The sequence below is a fragment of the Argentina silus genome (assembly GCF_951799395.1).
Source record: "Argentina silus genome assembly, chromosome: 4".
In the NCBI taxonomy this organism is placed as follows: Eukaryota; Metazoa; Chordata; class Actinopteri; order Argentiniformes; family Argentinidae; genus Argentina; species Argentina silus.
Genome location: NC_139658.1, coordinates 21,765,536 through 21,787,025, shown reverse-complemented (window position 1 = coordinate 21,787,025; position 21,490 = coordinate 21,765,536). Strand labels below are relative to the sequence as shown.

Genomic DNA, 21,490 nt, shown 5'->3' with positions numbered 1-21,490 from the left:
CTACATGATCTCTTGGAAAACAGCGCTCGACGCTGCGCTCTTGCTGCTCGATGCCCGAGCCCCTTTCAGATTCTCCTCTCCAGAACTGCAGGATGCTCCTGCACACGGATTGATCCCCCCTCTCCCCCTTTCACTCTCCCCTTCCCCTCCCCTCTCCTAATCTCCCGCCCTCTGACCCTCACCCCCCTCTCTCCTCTCGCCCTGCACCCCTTCCCATTCTTCCTTACCCCAAGCCTCCACTCCCCCTCTCTCCTCTCACCCCCTTGATCATGTTGCCATGTGTCTGCTGGATCCAGCCTCTCCTCATCTTTCTCTCCTCTGTCTTACGGACCTGGGGGGAAAACTGTCCAATGAGCTGCCTGTGTCCGGACCCCCACACTGTGGACTGCAGTGGCCGCGGACTGACCCGTCTGCCCGACGAGATCCCCCTGGACGTCCGCAGGCTCCTGCTGTCCGACAACTGTATCCCCCGCATCCCCTCAGACTTCCTGGTTCTGTACAGTGACCTGGTGTACCTGGACCTTCGGAACAACTCCCTGTCCAACATCGAGCCCGGCACGCTCAGTACCTCTTCCAGACTCGTCTTCCTGGACCTGGGCAGCAACAACCTAACAGAGATCCCCAAGGGAACATTCGGGGAGTCGCGCAGCCTTATCAAACTACGGCTGGGGAACAACCCCTACCTGAGCATGGTCAACGAGGACGCTTTCCTGGGCCTCACCTCCCTGCGTGAACTAGAGTTGGAGCGCAACGCCTTGTCCGGCTTACACGTGGGGGCGCTGAGCCAGCTGCCCTCCCTGAGGTTGGTGAGACTGGAAGGGAACCCTTGGGTGTGCAACTGCAACTTTGCCAACCTGTTTGCATGGCTCATGGAGAACAGTCACAAGCTTCCAAACGGTAAGTGTCTTTGTCGGAGAGAGAGAGAGGGGGGGGGGGGGTTGTTTGCTTACAGCTTGCTTGACCTAAAAAAAGAAATCGAAAGCCGTGAAAAAACACCGAGATGATATCATTATCTTTGCTAAATCCACTGCCATGCCGTTGCTGTGTGTTCTATTAATATTTCCCTGTAGAGAGAGGAACCCCCGTCCTCTGTTCTAATTCTGGCTCATTCTTCCTCCGCCTCTAACCCACTGAGTGCGAGGGATTGAAAGTAATGAAAGACAATGAGGATGAGGCTCTGAGGGGAAATCTTTAGGGGGATGTTCTCAGACTTCGTTCCACTACACAGCAAAACAAATGTAGATTCATCATCCGCAGGAGCTTAAAACCCTGCTTTTGCATCTAATCACCATATGTTCAATGTTAAAAGCAGTTTCGTTTGGGTACGGTCATTTAAGCGGAAACAAGGAAAATAGGGCTTTCAGCGTAAAACCCTCCCAACAACAACGACCCGTGTTTAATATTCTGCCTGGGCAAGTGGTTTGTGTCTCTGTAGAAACAAACCACCACCACGCCAAACTCCTGCCCCCCGTCCCCGTCCCCCTTTCCCCCCCTCCACCTCTCCCCCCCTTCCCCTGCCCCCCCTCCTCTCAGACTGATGGTCTGTAATCATTACATTAAATAAATCAGCAGTACTGTTAACATGACCAACCAGCCACTCCCTCCCTCATAACTCCTCATAACGGTATCCATATGCCAAAGGTTAGGGCAAGGTAAGGGTTAGAGTTAGGGCTAAGGTTAGTTTTAGGGTTAAGGTTAGGGTTAAGGTCAGGGTGAGGGTTAGGGTTAGGGTTAGGGTTAAGGTTAAGGTTAGGGTTAGGGTTAGGGTTAGGGTTAAGGTTAGGTTAGGGTTAAGGTTGGAGATAGGCTAAACCTAACGTAGGACACAGGAGCTGAGGGTACCTACAGCCTATTGTATGCCAAGCAGCAGCACTGCGTTTCTGCCTGGTGAGTTAGGTAACAGCACTGTCGTGTGGCTGTGTTGGTGTGGGCCCTGTGTGTGTGTGTGTGTGTGTGTGTGTGTGTGTGTGTGTGTGTCTAGTGTGTGGTTGTATTAGTGTGGGCCCCGTGTGTGTGTGGTGTGTGGTTGTGTTAGTGTGGGCCCCGTGTGTGTGTGTGTGTCTGTGTGTGTGTGTGTGTGTCTGGTGTGTGATTGTGTTGGTGTGGGCCACGTGTGTGTGTGTGTGTGTGTGTGTGTGTGTGTGTGTGTGTGTGTGTGTGTTGTGTTAGTGTGTGTGTGTGTGTGTATGTGCATGTGTATGTGTCTCAGGGAATTTCTCGGCATGTAAATTGTGAAAAACAACAAAAGACCATGGGGATCACGGTGCTCCCACGGGAGAGAGACACACGAGGGTAAAATCTGCTTACATGGAGATTATTCCACTCAACATCCCAAACCTAACGGTTATTGTTGAGGGATTCTGTGTTTGGAATGCAGGGGGGGAAACAAAGCCAAGGCATAATTGTTGAGATGTTTGCTTCATCCATCCTGTCAGTGAAGAGAACAACCTCAGACGATTGCATTTACAAAAAAAGCGTAAACTGCTGACCCTATTGTGTTGTAGAAAACCGATCTTGACATGTTATTCCATTCTATTCATCCTCAACAAACTCCTTTTCAGATATTGCTCCTTTCACTATGCGTTCGGACTGTAAACAGAGGAGGTACATACATAATAATAGATATTATCCGTTGGAAATTCAGAGGGCATTTCAGAGGTTATTGATCTTGTTGACTACAAGACTACAATCAGGATAACCATCTCAGAAATAGTATTAATGGATCAGACAATTGACTATCTCTTTGGGTGAAAGAATAGCGTACAGTACTGCTGAATCTCGTAGGTAGGCATCCAAAATGAATGCATTGTCTCACGACAGGTGCCATCATTCCTATGCGGCACTCAGAGCCTCAACCAACCTGCCTTGTAAGACGTGGAACCAATCTGAAGATCTGAAGATTAGAAAGCATCCACAATAAAATCAATCCTAATCTGTGAGATTCATGCACTTGCACATTGCTTTCTCTGGGACTGCTTCTTCTGTTACAAAACCGTGAAAACTCGATGTACATCGTCAGTTAGTGTTGTTTGAAGTCACTTTTGGAATAATTTATACGCACTTTGCCAATTGTTTGCACAGCTGCGGATAAAGCACCTGTTTTTTTCATGTGAAGTGATAGTTGCTCAGCTTGCTGGCTCACTGAATGATCTAGGATAGTTTTTTGTGTACATTTCCTAACTAAATAACAGCTGCATCTTCTACCACCAACCTCCTTTGCTAGTTTCAAGGTCATTTAAGTAGGAAATTCACTGTCGGAAAAAAAAACATGAACATAGTTGACAGATTTATTCTTTCAGTTATGCGTAGTCTATACATGTAAGCAAGGTAAAGATATGACAGCACATTCTAGCTGGCTTCTGACTTACTGCTAACAGACAGAGTCGCGCTCTGATGAATCTGATGCAAGACAACGAGATGCGTGTGGTTCACTATGTGGTGACATCTGCGCGTGTAAATCGGTAGTCTAAGACACATTTACAACATAACAAATCATAAATATTTAATAGGTATGTGCAGTTATAAACAAATAAACACATGTACCGTGTATGGGCCAAGGTCGTTCTAGTCGGGAGATGGAAATCCACACAAACGTTGGACATCCACGCAATATTTGAAAGGAGAAAGATATTGTCTCAAAAAATCCCTACATAACAACATCTCATGTTGTCATCTCCACCCCTTTAGAATATGATTCCTCCCCCCTGGGTCTGGAGGAAGGATTAGTCGGGTAGATGAGATATGAAATATGAAATTTAGGCAACCTGAGTAAAGCTCAGCCCAGGGACGAAGAAGTGTTTATCCGTTAAATCTGTGTGATGAGATAAACACTTGTCCCTGAATACCAACATCGTGTTCATCTAACTTTACAATGCCTCCTGTTTTTTTTCTGTTTTTTTTTCTTCATTCTGTCAATGCAAAGAGGACACAGGCTATATTGTAGAAGCTTTATGATCCAGGTAGTCATGCCAACCAAACTCCTGACCAAGCTCAAATCCTCCTAGTCATCATGTTGCCCGCAATGAAGCTTAAATGTATTCAAACTGGGGGAATGGATTGCTATGGCAAACTGCTGACAACTAGCAAAAACAAACTTCTCGCACATTTAGTTTGTGCTGTGCGCCCTGCTAATGCTTCCCCTCCCCGGAGATGAAGCATATGCGAAAAGTTTGGTTGTGTGAGGAAAAAGTTGATAAACTGGCAGGAATGCCTCGTTCCCCGGGTGAGAGGCTGCGAATGCATCCATCACAGGTCGCAGCGTTGTCAACAGCAGGGTGTAATGAATTGTATTAGAGACGCTGGCCAAGCTCACATCAGCAGCGGCTAAGGAGAGGGACGCGAGCCCAGCAGCAAGACCGGCCAATCGTCTGGCCTACCTGCCAACTGGGGCAGTAGTAGGAGCGCTCTCAAATTGAGTATTAGCAGTGTGCTCCTCACCTCAGATGCAGCACTTTCAATCTCATCAGTGATGAGTCTGTGACCTGGTTGTTATCACCAGGGAGTGATTGTGTATGTATGCACTGTATGTGTGACCTGTGTGAGCTGGTTGCGGTTGTTATATTCTGGCTGGTCACAACCACCTGCTAGCTATGAATTAACCACGGTGACCTTTTTCACGCTGAGCACGCGCGCACGGACGCACGCACGCGCGCACGGACGCACGCACGCACGGACGCACGCACGCACGCCGAATGCACGACGAAATATGACTTTTAAAAGTGTTCTTATGCCGCAGCATCTACTGGAACTAGAGATGTAAATGCATCTTTGCAATTGGTAGTCCATAGAGGAGGGTATGATGTTGTATAAAGCAGAAATGTTGATGCATATGGACCAAGGTAATACAGCTGAGCTGTATATTTGAGAAAAACAACATTTTCCAACAACATGATTAAAGGTCTCATGGCCAGCGATCCTGATGACCTTCCTGCGGGTCAGAGAGAGGCCAAAGGATCTCTGCTGCTCTGATTTCAGAACCTCTCTGTGAACCTGGGGATGCAGCACTCCGATCAGTCTTTTCTTCCTGGTCACATCGCCACGGATATGTTTTGAACCACACCCACAGATACTGTTCCGCTGGATGAAATTACAGAGTAAGACACACCTACACACTGCTTAGCTAGTGGATACTGCTGCACAGTTCTCAAACTGCCCTGGATGTTGTTTACGTAAAGACATAAATAACAGAATAAAGATTATTGTTCAAGTCTGCGTGTGCGTGTGTGAGTGTGCGTGTGTGTGTGTGCCTGTGCGTGTGTGTGTGTATGCGTGTGCGCGTGGACGCTATTCCTGAAGTAACAGATGGACACTCATTTAGAGAACGAGGTTTACTTGATAAGCTCCTCCTGGATATGTACTGAATGTCTGAACATGGAATGTTCAGGGAAGGTAACGTGACCGTCACACGCGTCCTCCAGGGGGATTGGATCTGTCATGGAGCTGGAAATCTGTTCTCTGCATAATACTGTCGTTTGCATAACATAAACCACAAGGCCTTTAACATCACGACATGAGTGGACATTTAGCTCAGATGAAATAGGCAAAATACGAGCACATTCTTCAACCCATATCTATGTCCAATTAGGGCTAAACAAGTATCAGATGGGTGTAAATCCCCCGTCCCCCCGTCCCCCCGTCCCCCCGTCCCCTTGTCCCCCCGTCCTCTCACCACCCTAATCCTAATGTACTTGCTTTGTTGTTGATGTTATCAGTTATCTGCGTCTCCCTGGCTGGTTTATAGCTCTGCTAGCGGCAGCGGGAGCGTGGAGACACACTCTGTACCCATTCCTTCTCACACAGGCTTATTTCCCATGTGCTCTGCTAGCCGCCCGGGCCCGGGTGCGTATCCTAGTGTTTCACTTTGCTGTGCTGCTGAGTGGGCGGAGCTATAGATGCTTAAAATCCCGGGATTGTTGTACTGTGTGTGTTTAATAGATCCCTGAACACCTGGGCAACTAAGCACCAGAAGAGGCCCAGAATGCCTATCATCCGGGGGAGGCCGGTGGAGGTAGAAATCGGAGGACGGGCTCATTGTAATGCATGCAATGGAATGAGGAATGGTATCAAACATAGGGTTAGGGTTAGGGTTAGGATAACATAGGGTTAGGATTGGGGTAATATTGGGTTAGGATTGGGGTAATATTGGGTTAGGGTTAGGGTAATATAGGGTTAGAGTTTAGGGTAATATAGGGTTAGCGTTAGGGTAACATACGGTTAGGGTAATATAGGGTTAGGGTTAGGGTAACATAGGGTTAGGGTTAGGGTAATATAGGGTTAGAGTTTAGGGTAATATAGGGTTAGCGTTAGGGTAACATACGGTTAGGGTAATATAGGGTTAGCGTTAGGGTAACATATGGTTAGGGTAATATAGGGTTAGGGTTAGGGTAACATGGGGTTAGGTTTAGGGTACATAGGGTTTGGTTAGGATCATTCTTCTGTGGGGACCAAGCCTGCTAGGCGCTCCTTTGCTCAGGGTTAGGGTTAGGGTAACATAGGGTTGGGTTAGGGTCAACCCTAACCGCTGTAGTTAAGTTAATACGGTAATACACAACCGCTGTAGTTGAGTAGCTGTCATTCCTCTGCGGCACTGCTGTGCTTAGGCCTACCCACTAATCAATCAGAGGGCCATAAATGTTTCAGCAGGGGAATGAGTGTAAACATGATCCACAGCTGTCTCCCGTGCTCCTGGGTTAAGGATGAACAATAGCCATGTATAATTGAGTAGCATAGCACAGTGGTCGGGGTAACATGAGGACCTTTATCCACCCATGGACCTGGGCAGGGTCAGCACTATATAGCCATGCTGCAAAGTTAAAATGGCCTTCTGAAAATGGTAATCGAAATTGCTAACAAGCTATGTCGACCTAATTTCGGGTCAGGGTTATACACATGAGGTCAGGAGTGAGGTAAAGGTTGGGGCTAAGGGGCCAGGGATAGTGTTGAAACTCATATTTTCCGGAAAAACTCATGTACTTCCTGCTTAGCAACATGGCCAGATAGTGAGGAGTGCGGTGAAGACAGGGCTAGGTCCCAGGCGTGAGTCAGTGTGTCTGACTGGAGACTAATGTAGCACAGCTATCAACACTGGTTATGATCCCAAGCTCTGCTCTACCACTCATGTGACAGGGTCAGCCTATCAAGTTGCTCCCCTGTGAGCTGTTACAGTGCCACACTGCATGAGCAACTCCCAAAGTATGACGCCATCGTGATGTAACTGGCACTGGCATGCAGTTTTACTGTGTGTTACTGTATGAGCCTAATATTACTGTGTATTACCGTATTAACTTAATATTACTGTGTGTTACCATAGGAAACCTAATATTACTGTGTATTACCGTATGAAACCTAATAGTACTGTGTGTTACCATAGGAAACCTAATATTACTGTCTATTACCGTATTAACTTAATATTACTATGTATTACCGTATTAACTTAATATTACTGTGTATTACTGTATGAAACCTAACATTACTATGTATTACCGTATTAACTTAATATTACTGTATATTATCGTATTAACTTAATATTACTGTGTATTACCTTATTAACCTAATATTACTGTGTATTACCTTATTAACCTAATATTACTGTGTATTACCGTATTAACTTAATATTACTGTGTATTACCTTATTAACCTAATATTACTGTGTATTACTGTATGAAACCTAACATTACTGTGTATTACCATATGAACCTAATATCATTGGCTACACATGTGAGTGAGTGATGGGAGACATTTGGCATCTATTCCAGTGACATCACAGAGGATCTAATTTGAGCTTGGCCTCACTGAGTGTTATTTAAGGACAAAAAGTGGGAGAAAGCTCATATTAAAAGATCAAAGAGCAACGCGACGAACGGAAGTGCGACATGTTGTTGTGACCCTTATCGCAACATGAGCAGATGTCAAGCCTATTCTGGGCAAATAATGCTGTGTACTGCAGTGGAGTTCTGGTGGAGGTAGATATCGGAGGACGGGCTCATTGTAATGCACGGGATGGAAGGAGGAATGGTATCAAACACGAACCCCGTGGTCCTCCGTGGCTCAGTTGGTAGAGCGTGGCGCTAACAAAGCTTAGGTTGTGGGTTTGATTCCCGCTGGGACCATATATACTGAAATGTATGCACTCACTGCAATGTAAGTCGCTTTGGAGAAAAGCGTCAGCTAAATGGCATATATATATAACCCTGCTCTGCCCTGTGTTTGATACCGTTCCTCATTCCATTCCGTACATTACAATGAGCCCGTCCTCCGATGTCTACCTCCACCAGCCTCCCCTGTGCCACCCTAACTGAACCCCAGCCGCTTCCTCCGTTCCAGCCGGGTGAGTTAGGCACGTCTGGGTTTGGGAGGGGTTTCATGGGAGGGGTCCGTGGGGGTCTTACTGTCACAGACTGTAAACAATGAGGCGCTGGCCTACAGGTAATATACCTCCACCAGCCTCCCATGATCTACTGTACCTACTGAGTGGCTTTTAAAGCTACGAGAACAAACCGGATGTGGCTGTTCTGCAGATGTGTCCTTTCCCTGCGTGTTTGTGTCGAATGAGCCACTGCGGATCGCTGTGCAGAGAGTATGCCAGTGTGACTGTGAGGTCATTGAGTCTCCATGCAGAAGGAACACCCCTACTAATTCGAATGAATCACCCTTGCACTCCCTGTCACATGAAGGCGTGTCACTTGGTGCCTTCACACAATCTGCCCCCTCCTTACCGGTTTCTTCCTCCTCTCTCTCCATCTCTCACACCATCTCCTCTCTCTCTCTCTCTAACACCGTCTCCTCCTCTCTCTCTCTCGCTCTCTCTATCTCTCACACCATCTCCTCTCTCTCTCTCTCTAACACCGTCTCCTCCTCTCTCTCTCTCTCTCTCTCTCTCTCTCTCTATCTCTCACCGTCTCCTTCTCTCTCTCTAATTCTCACTGACTCCTTCTCTCTCTCTCTCTCTAATTCTCACTGACTCCTTCTCTCTCTCTCTCTCTCTCTCTCTCACCCTCTCCTTCTCTCTCTCTCTATCTCTCACTGTCTCCTCTCTCTGTATCTCTCACAATGTCAACTCCTCTCTCTCTCTCTCTAACACTGTCTCTTCCTTGTCTCTCTATCTCACACCATCTCCTTCTCTCTCTCTCTCTCACACCATCTCCTCCTCTCTCTCTCTCCCTCTCTCTCTCTATCTCTCTATCTCTCTCTCACACTGTCACCTCCTCTCTCTCTCTCTCTATCTCTCACCCCGTCTCTCTCTCTCTCTCTCTCTATCTCTCACCCCGTCTCTCTCTCTCTCTCTCTCTATCTCTCACCCCGTCTCTCTCTCTCTATCTCTAACACCATCTTCTCCTCCTCTCTCTCTCTCTCTCTCTATCTCTCACCCCGTCTCTCCCTCTCTCTCTCTCTCTCTCTATCTCTCACCCCGTCTCTCTCTCTCTCTCTCTCTCTCTCTCTCTAACACCATCTTCTCCTCCTCTCTCTCTCTCTCTCTCTCTCTCTCTCTCTCTCTATCTCTCACCCCGTCTCTCTCTCTCTCTCTCTAACACCATCTTCTCCTCCTCTCTCTCTCTCTCTCTCTATCTCTAACACCATCTTCTCCTCCTCTCTCTCTCTCTCTCTATCTCTCACCCCGTCTCTCTCTCTCTATGTCTAACACCATCTTCTCCTCCTCTCTCTCTCTCTCTCTCTCTCTCTCTCTCTCTCTCTCTCTCTCACACCACTGTCACTCCACTGTTAACTCTCTCACTCTTTATTTCTCAGATTCTTGGCATGTGACTGTCTCTGAATAATTATCCTGTCTCTCCCTCTTCTTAACCCTAACCCTATGTTACCCTAACCCTATGTTACCCTAACCCTATGTTACCCTAACCCTATGTAACCCTAACCCTATGTTACCCTAACCCTATGTTACCCTAACCCTATGTAACCCTAACCCTATGTTACCCTAACCCTATGTTACCCTAACCCTATGTTTGATAGTATTCCTCATCCCATTCCATGCATTACAATGAGCCCGTCCTCCAATTCCTACCTCCACCAGCCTCTCCTGGTTTGCATATAGGACTGTAGTAGTATAATCAGTCAATCTTTAATGAGAGATACCCTACAGTACCATGAAGCAGGATCTCAAATCAAATCAAATCAAATCAAATCAAATCAAATCAAATCAAATCAAATCAAATCAAATCAAATTGTATTTGCCACTTATCTCATACAGTTGTAAGAGACAAGTGAAACTCAAACAAAGGAGGAACAACAATTCAATAATAAGTCATTATTTATTGGTGTATTATCTTCTGTGTGTCACCCTTACCCACTGGACTCCCTCATGCATTTGGAAACAATAATCTCCCATGACATCAAACTTCTTGAATGTGTTGAGTAACACAAACAACTACACACGACTTCAACCAGAAACCTGACACGGACATTTACCGTGATGCCAAGTTAGCGCTGATGATTATTCCCTCTCTGGTGTATCGATGGAGGGACGGGGGATCAATCAGGACAGCCAGTGTGGTGTTGAAGTGGGAGGAGAGACAAGCCTCCGATATCGGTCTGCGACGGCCAGGTGGATCAATCACTCTGAGGCGGGGAGTGGGTTACGAACGGACAGCCTATCCTTCAGGCTGGCTGTAAACCACGTTGTAATCCATCATGTGTCGACATAAGCTGTAACCCACCCGGTGACATGGCTGCCTGTACCTGCGCTAGGCCACAATTGGTCTCTAACTGCATTATGTTCTTGATCCATATCTGTAATTCTAGGCCACCATTCCTTACTCTTGGCGGCTCACGTGGACTACATTTTGGCTGCTTTGGTACAGTTGTGAGCGTAATGAGTCGGACAGGCCATAAATCATTTTTAGATTGAAAAGTAACTTACCCTCCAGGGGAGGCTGGTGGAGGTAGACATCGGAGGACGGGCTCATTTTTACCTCCACCAGCCTCCCTTGTTTTCCTCACATCTTTGTCTCATCCCCTCTTCTCCTCATCCCTTCTTCTTCTCCTCATCCCCTCTTCTTCTCCTCATCCCTTCTTCTCCTCATCCCTTTTTCTCCTCACCACTACTCCACTACGTTTGACTGAGTTGGACCATAAGTCAGTCTCATGTAGATAAGAGTGCTTTTACTCTTCTTACAACTTGTTATATAACAGGAGGAGGGTTTTGCATAATGTCCACTGAAGCTTACCGCACGTGGATCACACTAAAACACAATTATGCCAGAAGATGTACATGTATTAATCCCAGGCCCTGATCTGTGAAACCGAATTTTCATTTGTTACAAAAGAGGCTGTGGAATGTAAGTTGTATCGCACCTTAATTAAACACACTGTACAGCAGGGGAGGCTGGTGGAGGTAGAAATCGGAGGGCGGAGGACTCAATGTAATGCATGGAATGGATGGGCCCATCCTCCTATTTCTACCTCCACCAGCCTCCCCCTGCTGTACATACAGCTGCTGCACCTTGAGCAAACCCAAGATAGGATAACCAAGATAGGATCCGCACAGGTTAAAAATACCCACTGTCATCTTGAGCATTGGTTAATTTAGTGCTTGAGCAATATGGGTCTGTCCTCCTCCTCCCTCGTCTATCCCACTGGGGGCAGCGCAGAGTCAAGACGCAAACTCTCCAGCACAAGCCACATGTTAAACAGCAACACTTTGTTCTATCTTTAATCAACGCTATGGGAGAGGCTGTGGCAGTGTGGCCAGAGTAGAGGCTGGGGCAGTGTGGCCAGATTAGAGGCTGGGGCAGCGTGGTCAGACTAGAGGCTGGGGCAGAGGTAGAGGCTGAGGCTGGGGCAGTGTGGCCAGACTAGAGGCTGGGGCAGTGTGGCCAGATTAGAGGCTGGGGCAGAGGGAGAGGCTGAGGCTGGGGCAGTGTGGCCAGATTAGAGGCAGGGGCAGAGGGAGAAGCTGAGGCTGGGGCTGGGGCAGTATGGCCAGTGTGGACATCTCAGCCAGGTGATATGTTTTGCCATGCAGAATGCAGAATGAACGTATCATAGATATTGATCTTAAACACAGAGGCTCTGGACAACACAGAGGCTCTCAGCAATTATTTTCTTAAAGCTTTATTTTAAGCCAGGGAGGTTCTACTGAGACCAAGCCTACTTCACACAACCCTTCTCAACTGAGTTAGGAACACATGCAGCCTCTCTACAGACCGTGTGTAGTCTCATGAGTCTCATGTCTTATACAGTACAATCTCATCTCAGACTTCACCATGCAACCTCTTCCCATGTCTAACCCTAACCCTAACCCTAACCCTAACCCTAACCCATGTCCATAAGGTGGAATATGTTTTTTATGTTTTCATTTTGCGGCCCGGCCAGGTCCCTGTCGGTAAACAACTTATGCGGAATATGTTCGTAGCTCGAGGGTTAAAGCAACCGACGTTAAAGCAAAAATGTCATTGCCCCAAGGTCTGGCAGTCTTTAATGAACCTCTCTTCAAGACATTTGACACTGATACTAGACTCCTTCAAAACAGATTTATCAGCAGATGTCGTGGCTTAGTGGTAAGCACATATAAATAGCCTTAGCAATAGATTGTGATATGAATGAGGTGGTCCCATGATTGCATCTCAGGGTTCACATGCTACCTCTTCCCAAGTCCATACGGTATAATATGTCACGGTATTATATGAAATATGATGCAGCGAATGCCACAGTACAAATAGGGGTGACACACTCATGACACACTCACTTCTGTATGTTCAAAGCACACATACACAAAGAGACAGTAATACGGTGATGAAATTGTCATGCAATATGCTAATTTGTGGAGAACAGTAATGATGCACTTTTCAATGTGCAGTTTTTGTGCCATATGGTTGATGATGTAACATAATCCTTTGAGCCTTACACCCGTGGAAATATCAAACCAGAAACATGCTACATTGCGTGTGTGTGTGTGTGTGTGTGTGCATGCCTGTGTGTGTGTGTGTGTGTGTATGTGTGTGTGTGTGTATGTGTGTGTGTGTGTGTCTATGCCTGTGTGTGTGTGTGTGTGTGTGTGTGTGTGTGTCTGTGTGTGTATGCCTGTGTGTCTGTGTGTGTATGCCTGTGTGTGTGTGTGTGTTCACGCGCCTGTGTGTGTGTGTGTGTGTGTGTATGCGCCTGTGTGTGTGTATGCCTGTGTGTGTGTGTGTGTGTGTGTGTGTGCACGCGCCTGTGTGTGTGTGTGTGTGTGTGCGCCTGTGTGTGTGCATGCTTTGCCATGTAGCAGTGGTAAGTATCCTCCCACCTTCACTAGGCTTCCTCTCTGCCCACCTGTGAGTTGACATCTGCATCGATATGTCTAGCTTTTCCATCACAGTGTAAGGGGGCAGTTTGCTCACAGAACATATAGTTGTCCTCCCAAGCGGCCGGCAATGTATGAAACAATCACATACGGTATCGCTTTACACCTTTAGCAAATAGTGTTGTTCTTACACTCTATAAGCCTTATGTATGTGCTATAACTAACTGAATGTTCAGGAGGGAGATGAATGTGTTCTTCCTTTCCGTGCTGAGATTATTGATGTGCATGAAGCAGGAAAAGCTATTTTGTATTCAAATCAATTAGTCTGCTCATCTGGATCTTTGTCAGATGCTTCCCTCCAAGCTGGCTAATTGTAATGCGTCAAATAATGCAGCATACAATTCCTATAGTATAGCATGGATCAGTTATCCAGGTAGCGAGACAGCAAGGTTGTTTTCATCTGCGTTTTAGTTGATATTAAGGAGTATGATGTCACCGGTTTAGTAAGGTCACTGGCCACTGATTTAGTTAAGTATATAACAAGTGGAGTCTCGAGTGGCTTGTTTGCTTTCAAAGCTCAGAAATAGCTCTGCTACACGGAGACACAGAAGCATATGTGTTCATTGATAGTAGAATTATCTCTGTTGGCAACCAAGTCCTTGTTTGTACATGTTGCAGTCCTAGAAATTCCTGTTTAATTGGCAAGTGATGAAGCATGCTGACACTCTAAGAAGCGCAATCCCCTAGCTAGCCTGTGTCCACATTGAAAGTCGGCGTCGGTATTGAAAGTCAGCGTCCGTGTTGGAAAGACTTAATTGAGATGTTTATGTCTTCCATCACATTTGTTAACCTCATCAGCACCGCGATGGGGTGTGAAGTTGGCAAAGCACACAACATCACATTTATTATTTATGATCTCTTCAGCTTTGGGACGTTTCAGGCGAGCCATCTGCTGCTCAGAGCTGCAAATCTCTCTCGCACACACAATACCGGGCTGAACGCCTTCCATTTGCAGAGGTGAAAAACAGTGGAAGCAAAACACACTGAGACTGCAGACTGCGATCGAGCCAGCTCTTTCGTAACGATAACCCATCAGCCTGCCAACTGCACTTACAATATTTACTCACTGTTCAAAAGATTGGCCCTATGGCAATGATCCATCCGATGTTATTTTAGGAGTCAGTATTACTAGACTAATGACTTCATCATTAAAACAAGACCAGGGGCATTTTCACCTCCCTCAAAATACTATACAGGATCATTCTCTAATCTATTATCATCTTCTTTGAAGCCTCAGGTTCGGAGTCAGACTCCGTATGGGTGGTGGTATGTAATGAGGGGGACATGTGTGGTTTACATAGTACTTTCTAAGATATTTAAAATGCTCTCCTTGATATGCAAGATGTGTTGCCCTTGTCTTTTTCATTGGGATGCTGTAGGAGTAAAACACTATTCCTCAAAGAGCTTGAGACACAGGCGAGCCTGGCAGGATGATTTATCGTGCCTACATATTGTGATGAGTTCAGTCAAGGAGGCTTCTGTCTCAGACAATGCCTGAAGTAAATTAGAGTTATGGTTGTTTCAAGGCATTTGTACCATTAATCGACTTCTATTTACCCTCAAGCATAATAATAATTCATACAATTTGAACAGAGTCCAGAGCTTCCATTTAATAAAGGGGGATGTAATCGAACGTGTGCTGGAATAATAAAACTGTCTTTGTACAGTAAGTTATTGGTGCATCTAGAGGTCACCTCTCGCAGACTTATGAATATGGCTATTGTCTTGTGAAGGTTATTCTGGGATTCTTCTCTGACAATAACAATACATTCAAGGGACAGAGAAAATGTGAAAAAAAAGATATACTGGGGACTTCTGCTTCATTCAACCCCATAGATACCAAACAAACACAAACTGTACAAAGAGGGCTGTTTTCCCAGGCGTTCTGCCTGATCCTAACATGTATTCTGCCCCCCCCTCCCCCTGCAGGAGTGGAGGGGATGGAGTGCTCCCTTCCCATGGATGGCAGACGCGTGTCCCTGACCCAGCTCTCCCAGAACAGCTTCAGAGAGTGCCAGGCCACCTTGACCCTGACCGACCTACTCATCATCATCTTCTCTGGCATCTCTGTGTCCGTGGTGGCCATCATGACTAGCTTCTTCCTGGCCTCCACGGTCCACTGCTTCCAGCGCTGGAGCAAAGGCGCCAAGGGTGACGAGGAGGAGAGTGAGGAGTGAGACTGAGATTGTGCCCCTTTGGTTGGGGCACGCCTAAGAACTGACTCTGGATCTGAACATCTACACAACCTGCCATCTCCTGCCATAGGAGAACCTGGAGAGGGACTGTTTGAGAGACAGATGTTACAATGCCTGTTGTCCCTGGTGACTTCCCATTGACCAAAGTGGATAGAAATGGATATTAAAGAAGCCTTGGTCATGCAGGAGAGAGGATGTTTCTCTCTCTCCAGGTGGGCGAACGATGTACTTAGTGGACAGTTTCAAGACATGAGTTGAAGAGTATGAGATAGCCAGTGGTGTGGTGTTAACATTGTAACCACTTGAAAACATGGTCTAGTGGAAGTAAGAATGTTTGTTTTTACAGGAAGGTACATGTCACAGTGAACAAGGCCATAGCATCTAGACTGCCAGCTATACGTACACACATAACCCACAGTACCAATTCCCCAGCTACAGTACAGACATACTGTAATACAATGTACAAATTCACAAAGGAATTCTTCAACATGTCTCATGTTGGACAGCGTAAACAAATCTGCATTACACAACAATGGTTCACCAGCTGTGGTTTGAGGCTAAGCCGCTTTCACAGCACGATAGACTGACACCAGGCGTAGGTTTGGGTGAGAAGAAGACACTGATGTGCAGTAATGAAACATACAATGAGTCTGATATACTGTACTGTACGCAGGGAGACAAAGATAGATATATACACATATTTTTTACAGTATACACACAGTATATGTATCCACAAATGTCTATATTGATTGAAATACTGTATAGTCAACACAATGTACGATACAAATATATACCTGTACTGAGAGGGTAACTGTTCCTTAGATTGAAGAATTGTGAATGGTGTAAAATATCGCACATAGAGTTTCTATAATCTCATATAAATGATGGTAATTATAGGCGTAGAACCTGATGTGTCAAATACCGCACTTTAAATAGTGAACGTTGTAACTCATTTTTGGCAAGCCCATAAATCCACTAAGTGGACGTAGGAGTTGCCTATATCCTATATCTGCCAAAGATTAGGTGTAGTTACGAGGGACTGGGCATTAGGGACTTCATGTTGATATGTTGTAACCAGTGTGGTAGAGTTGGCCCTTAAACGAGGGCAATAGTATAGCCAAATTGCGTACATTAACTTGATGTAGCCTAACTGTAAAACCACATTTATGGTCTCCATGTTGCAATTTACTTCAAACATTGGATAACTCTCCCATTTGATTTTTGACATTAAGGTCATTTGTACACTTCAAGGGAGAACCATCCTCCTCTTCCTCAACGGACCAGCCTCCACTGATGTACATGTAGCGGCAAATCAAGTGGACATGCCCATAAAAAGCATTTAACACTTACCCATCGTACTCTGTGTCAGACAAAGTTGTGTTGCAAAGCTGTTATGGGCTCTGAGGAACAACATTGAAAATATCTTCCTTATTAAAGTCATGATTCTTATAATGTGCTGTCTGAACGGTCCAATATTGAAACAGCTGTACAACAATTTGAGCAATCTAAGCAATGTTCACTGACATGTGGTATCAAAGGCGCATCATTGTGGACTAGAGCAGAAACACGTTGTCTCTGCATTACCCAAGCATATTGCAGAGGAAGATGATGTGTTCAGGATTCTAAAGAGCATCGACACGCATGTCATTAAGGAGGTTCGAACAAATATGTTTCTTTCATTTCTTTACAAATGATATGAACTGTTGAATACAACTGTATGGTCATGCTCCTCTTTCTTCTTGGTTTAGACAGGGGTATGTTTTAGACAGGGCTAAGGATAACGGATTAGACAGGGTTAGGGTTAGGGGTTTAGTTAGGGTTAGGGATAGGGGTTTAGTTAGGGTTAGGGATAGGGGTTTAGACAGGGTTAGGGTTAGGGGTTTAGACAGGGTTAGGGATAGGAGTTTAGACAGGGTTAGGGTTAGGGGTTTAGACAGGGTTAGGGTTAGGGGTTTAGACAGGGTTAGGGGTACAGGTTTAGACAGGGTTAGGGGTTTAGACAGGGTTAGGGTCAGGAGTTTAGACAGGGTTAGGATTAGGGGTTTAGACAGGGTTAGGGGTTTAGGCAGGGTTAGGATTAGGGGTTTCGACAGGGTTAGGGGTTTAGGCAGGGTTAGGATTAGAGGTTTAGACAGGGTTAGGGGTTTAGGCAGGGTTCAGGTTAGGGGTTTAGACAGGATTAGGGTTAGGAGTTTAGACAGGGTTAGGATTAGGGGTTTAGACAGGGTTATGGGTTTAGACAGGATTAGGGTTAGGGGTTTAGGCAGGGTTATGGGTTTAGACAGGGTTAGGGGTTTAGACCAGGGGTACGTTTTGCGGACACAGGGATTGGGGGATTTCTCTTTTCCAATGGGTTAGCGTAAGAGGAGGTAAAGAAATAGCCTCGGGTCTCCATTTTCTATCAACGCATGAATAATGCAGTGGATTTGAGATATGAAGCAGAAACGATGTCGAGCTGCAAAATGCAAACAGCAGAAGAAAAGAATAAACCCCAAGACGAAGAACGTACCGTCCACTCAGCAGCAAAATATATAAACAACAAACGCTTTTGTTGAGGCATTACATTTTGAACAGGGGCGTCTGATGTTATGAAATACGATAGACAGTGTTTCCGGTGATGTGGTTAGTATTGAGGAAAACAACTAGATGGAAAAATGTGGCCTGACTCTGCACTTACTAGTGTCAATATGCACCAAAGTGTTTAAGCAAAGAGAACGTTACCCTTGGGTTTTTCTTCAGCGCTTAGCACTTGGTTGGTAGTTTCTCATCCCAAACCTTATATTGCTGCTCATCAGTACTGAGAACATATAGGCCTACTGTTGCTATGAAGCCCTGCTGAGGATAGGTTCATATGCAGTACGATATGCTCCTGTCTGCAACTGATTCACAGCTATGGGCGGCTAATGATCTATTATTTAGTTTTCGCATTCGAAGAGGAGGCATGGGATGCTTTGAAATATAGATACAGAAGGTGATTCATAAACAGATTATGTATTCACCAAAACAGGAGAGAGTGTTACTATTACCATACGCAACAGTGTGCGATTACAGATATGTCTTACAATTCTAATATGATTATTTATCTTCTCACAGAAATACACCTTAAATCATAGATTATTTCTAACTGCTATGTAGTTACAGTGAACTTACATGACACATATTTGAGTTATTTTAGGGCAATGTCAGCATGAACTTCTTTTACTCGATGCATCATAAACTATTATGAATACATTATTGTTGACTATCAAACACAGAAGCATGTAACCCTAGTTTGCTTCCCAGATTCATATGTATATTTTTATATTAAAGGCTATCGTGGGATGGATGTGTGTTTATCATGTACGACGTTTCCTGGCTATCTTTGTTGTTACAACATTCATTGGTCTGTTCTATTCTGACATGGTCTGGTCTGGTCTGATCTGGTCTGGTCTGGTCTGGTCTGGACGGGTCTGGTCTGGTCTGGTCTGGACGGGTCTGGACGGGTCTGGTCTGGTCTGGTCTGGTCGGGTCTGGTCTGGTCTGGTCTGGTCTGGTCTGGTCTGGTCTGGTCGGGTCGGGTCTGGACGGGTCTGGACGGGTCTGGTCTGGTCTGGTCTGGTCTGGTCTGGTCTGGTCTGGACTGATCCTGGGTCTGGTCTGGTCTGGTCTGGTCAAGTCATATCAAGTCATTCTGGTTTGGTCTGGTCTGGTCTATTCTGTTCCAGTCCTGGGTCTAGTCTGGTCTGGTCTGGTCTGGTCTGGTCTGGTCTGGTCTGGTCTGGTCTGGTCTGGTCTGGTCTGGTCTGGTCTAGTCTGGTCCAGTCCTGGGTCTAGTTTGGTTTTGTCTGGCTTTAATGGGATGAAAGTCTGTGTTCATCATGTTTTCTGCATATATATATAGAACTGTTCCATCTCCATGGTTCCTTGCCAGTGTTTGGTAATCGTCCCCTAGCCTTGAGGAAATGGTAATCGTCCCCTAGCCTTGAGGAAATGGTAATCGTCCCCTAGCCTTGAGGAAATGGTAATCGTCCCCTAGCCTTGAGGAAATGGTAATCGTCCCCTAGCCTTGAGGAAATGGTAATCGTCCCCTAGCCTTGAGGAAAGCCTGACAGTGATGAAGGATCTCTCATGTTTGTCTTAATAGCTTCAACAACATATCAAGCCATTCTTTCCTCTCATGCCAGTCTGAGGCAGAAAGGCTTTCAAGGCAATTTTAAGGGAAAGTTGAAAGAGAGAAAATTATTGAAGCATCCCGCAATTTGAAAGGATAATATGACGGTGGTGGTAAAATGGTTCCATTTATTATAGATAGGACCATTGGCTTGTCAAATTGAAAGATGTCTAGATCCAAATCTAAGAAAGACAAATACATCAGCAATTCCATTATAACAAAACCTGTCGGCCTAAAGTATGCAGACGTGTGAGGGTATACTTACTTTCTTGATCAAGATTAAGAGTAAAGTTTAGCTTATTCTCTCTTTGGATAGATCAGCTTGTGTCATCGGCGTATACAGTACCAGTAGCATATGCATGGCCTAGACATTCTCCTATTCTTTGATATGTAACAATACATATAGTATATCCTAATAGTTAGTCAGACCTCATATGCAATGCGATTTGGCAAACCTTACTGATGATAACTGCAAATGAAGTGTTTAAGGGGACATCATACCATCATATCTCTGTCGTGTTCTTGTTTGTATGGCTGAGGTGTGAATTCCAACAGCAAGGCGATACAAAAACACTGTCAATGCAGGATGTCTACGTGTATGTTTAGTAAAAAACGAAACATCTTTAAAAAGTGATTTCTTAAAACAACCGGATGTCTTGTTATTTTGTTCTTAAATGCCCTTTTCAAAAGAGTGTACACCCACACACACCCCCCACACCCCCCCCCCCCCCCCCCACACACACACACACAAACACACAAATGCATGACCTAACACACAAGCACACACAACCAATAAACTCCACATAACCATCAGAAATCCATCAGTGGATCCAGAAACATCCAAAAATAGAATGGCTGCACCATCCCACACACCACGTACACAACACACACCACACCACACACCACACACCACACATCACACAGACATCACACACACCACACACACCACACATCACACAGACACCACACACACCACACATCACACAGACACCACACATCACACAGACACCACACACACACACACACACACACCACACACACACACACACACACACAGACACACACACACACACACACACACACACACACAGACACACACACACACACACACACACACACACACACACACACACACCACACACACACACCGCATACACACCACAGAGGAGGAGTAGGACGAGGAGGAGGAGAAGGAAGAGGAGCACACACCTCAGAGGACAAGGAGGAGGGAGTCCATGATGACTTGTGTACGTCTGCTCCAAGCCTGCTGAATCTCTTGTTATCAGTCAGGAAGACCAGCAACTCAAGTCACTCATTGAGCGCTTCTTCTCCGCTGTAAACTTCTCTGTAGTAAGCGTTTGTTATCACACTGTGGTTATGCAAATCCTGCTCTATATTTGTCAAGGGTCATGAATAAACATATAATGACTACAAGCATGCCAGCTTCTTCAGCTTGCTTAAGTGAACAGCAGGACATGCCAGTGGCTAAAACCACATCATTTGCCTCATTGTGTCATCTGAGTCATGTCCTATAGAGTGGGTTAGTGTTTGGGTTAGGGTTAGGGTTAGTGTGAGGGTTAGGGTTAGGGTTAGTGTTTGGGTTAGGGTTAGTGTTAGGGTTAGTGTTTGGGCTAGGGTTAGGATGAGGGTTAGGGTTAGGGTGAGGGTGAGGGTTAGGGTGAGGGTTAGGGTGAGGGTTAGGGTTAGGGTTAGGGTTAGGGTTAGGGTTAGCGTGAGGGTGAGGGTTAGGGCTAGGGTGAGGGTTAGGGTTAGTGTTTGGGCTAGGGTTAGTGTTAGGGCTAGGGTTAGGGTTAGAGTTAGAGTTAGAGTTAGTGTTTGGGTTAGTGTTAG

The 21,490-nt window shown here is 45.7% G+C and overlaps 1 protein-coding gene across 1 annotated transcript; it reads left to right on the top strand.

The window, feature by feature from the left end:
- Window positions 1-269: 269 nt before the first annotated feature.
- lrrc38b (leucine rich repeat containing 38b) lies at window positions 270-15,656 on the top strand (the record flags this gene model as incomplete). Its single annotated transcript, XM_083667864.1, has 2 exons — window positions 270-897; window positions 15,224-15,656. 2 exons carry the CDS (start codon window positions 270-272, stop codon window positions 15,469-15,471), a joined length of 876 nt encoding a protein of 291 aa, XP_083523990.1. The 3' UTR covers window positions 15,472-15,656.
- Window positions 15,657-21,490: the final 5,834 nt, after the last annotated feature.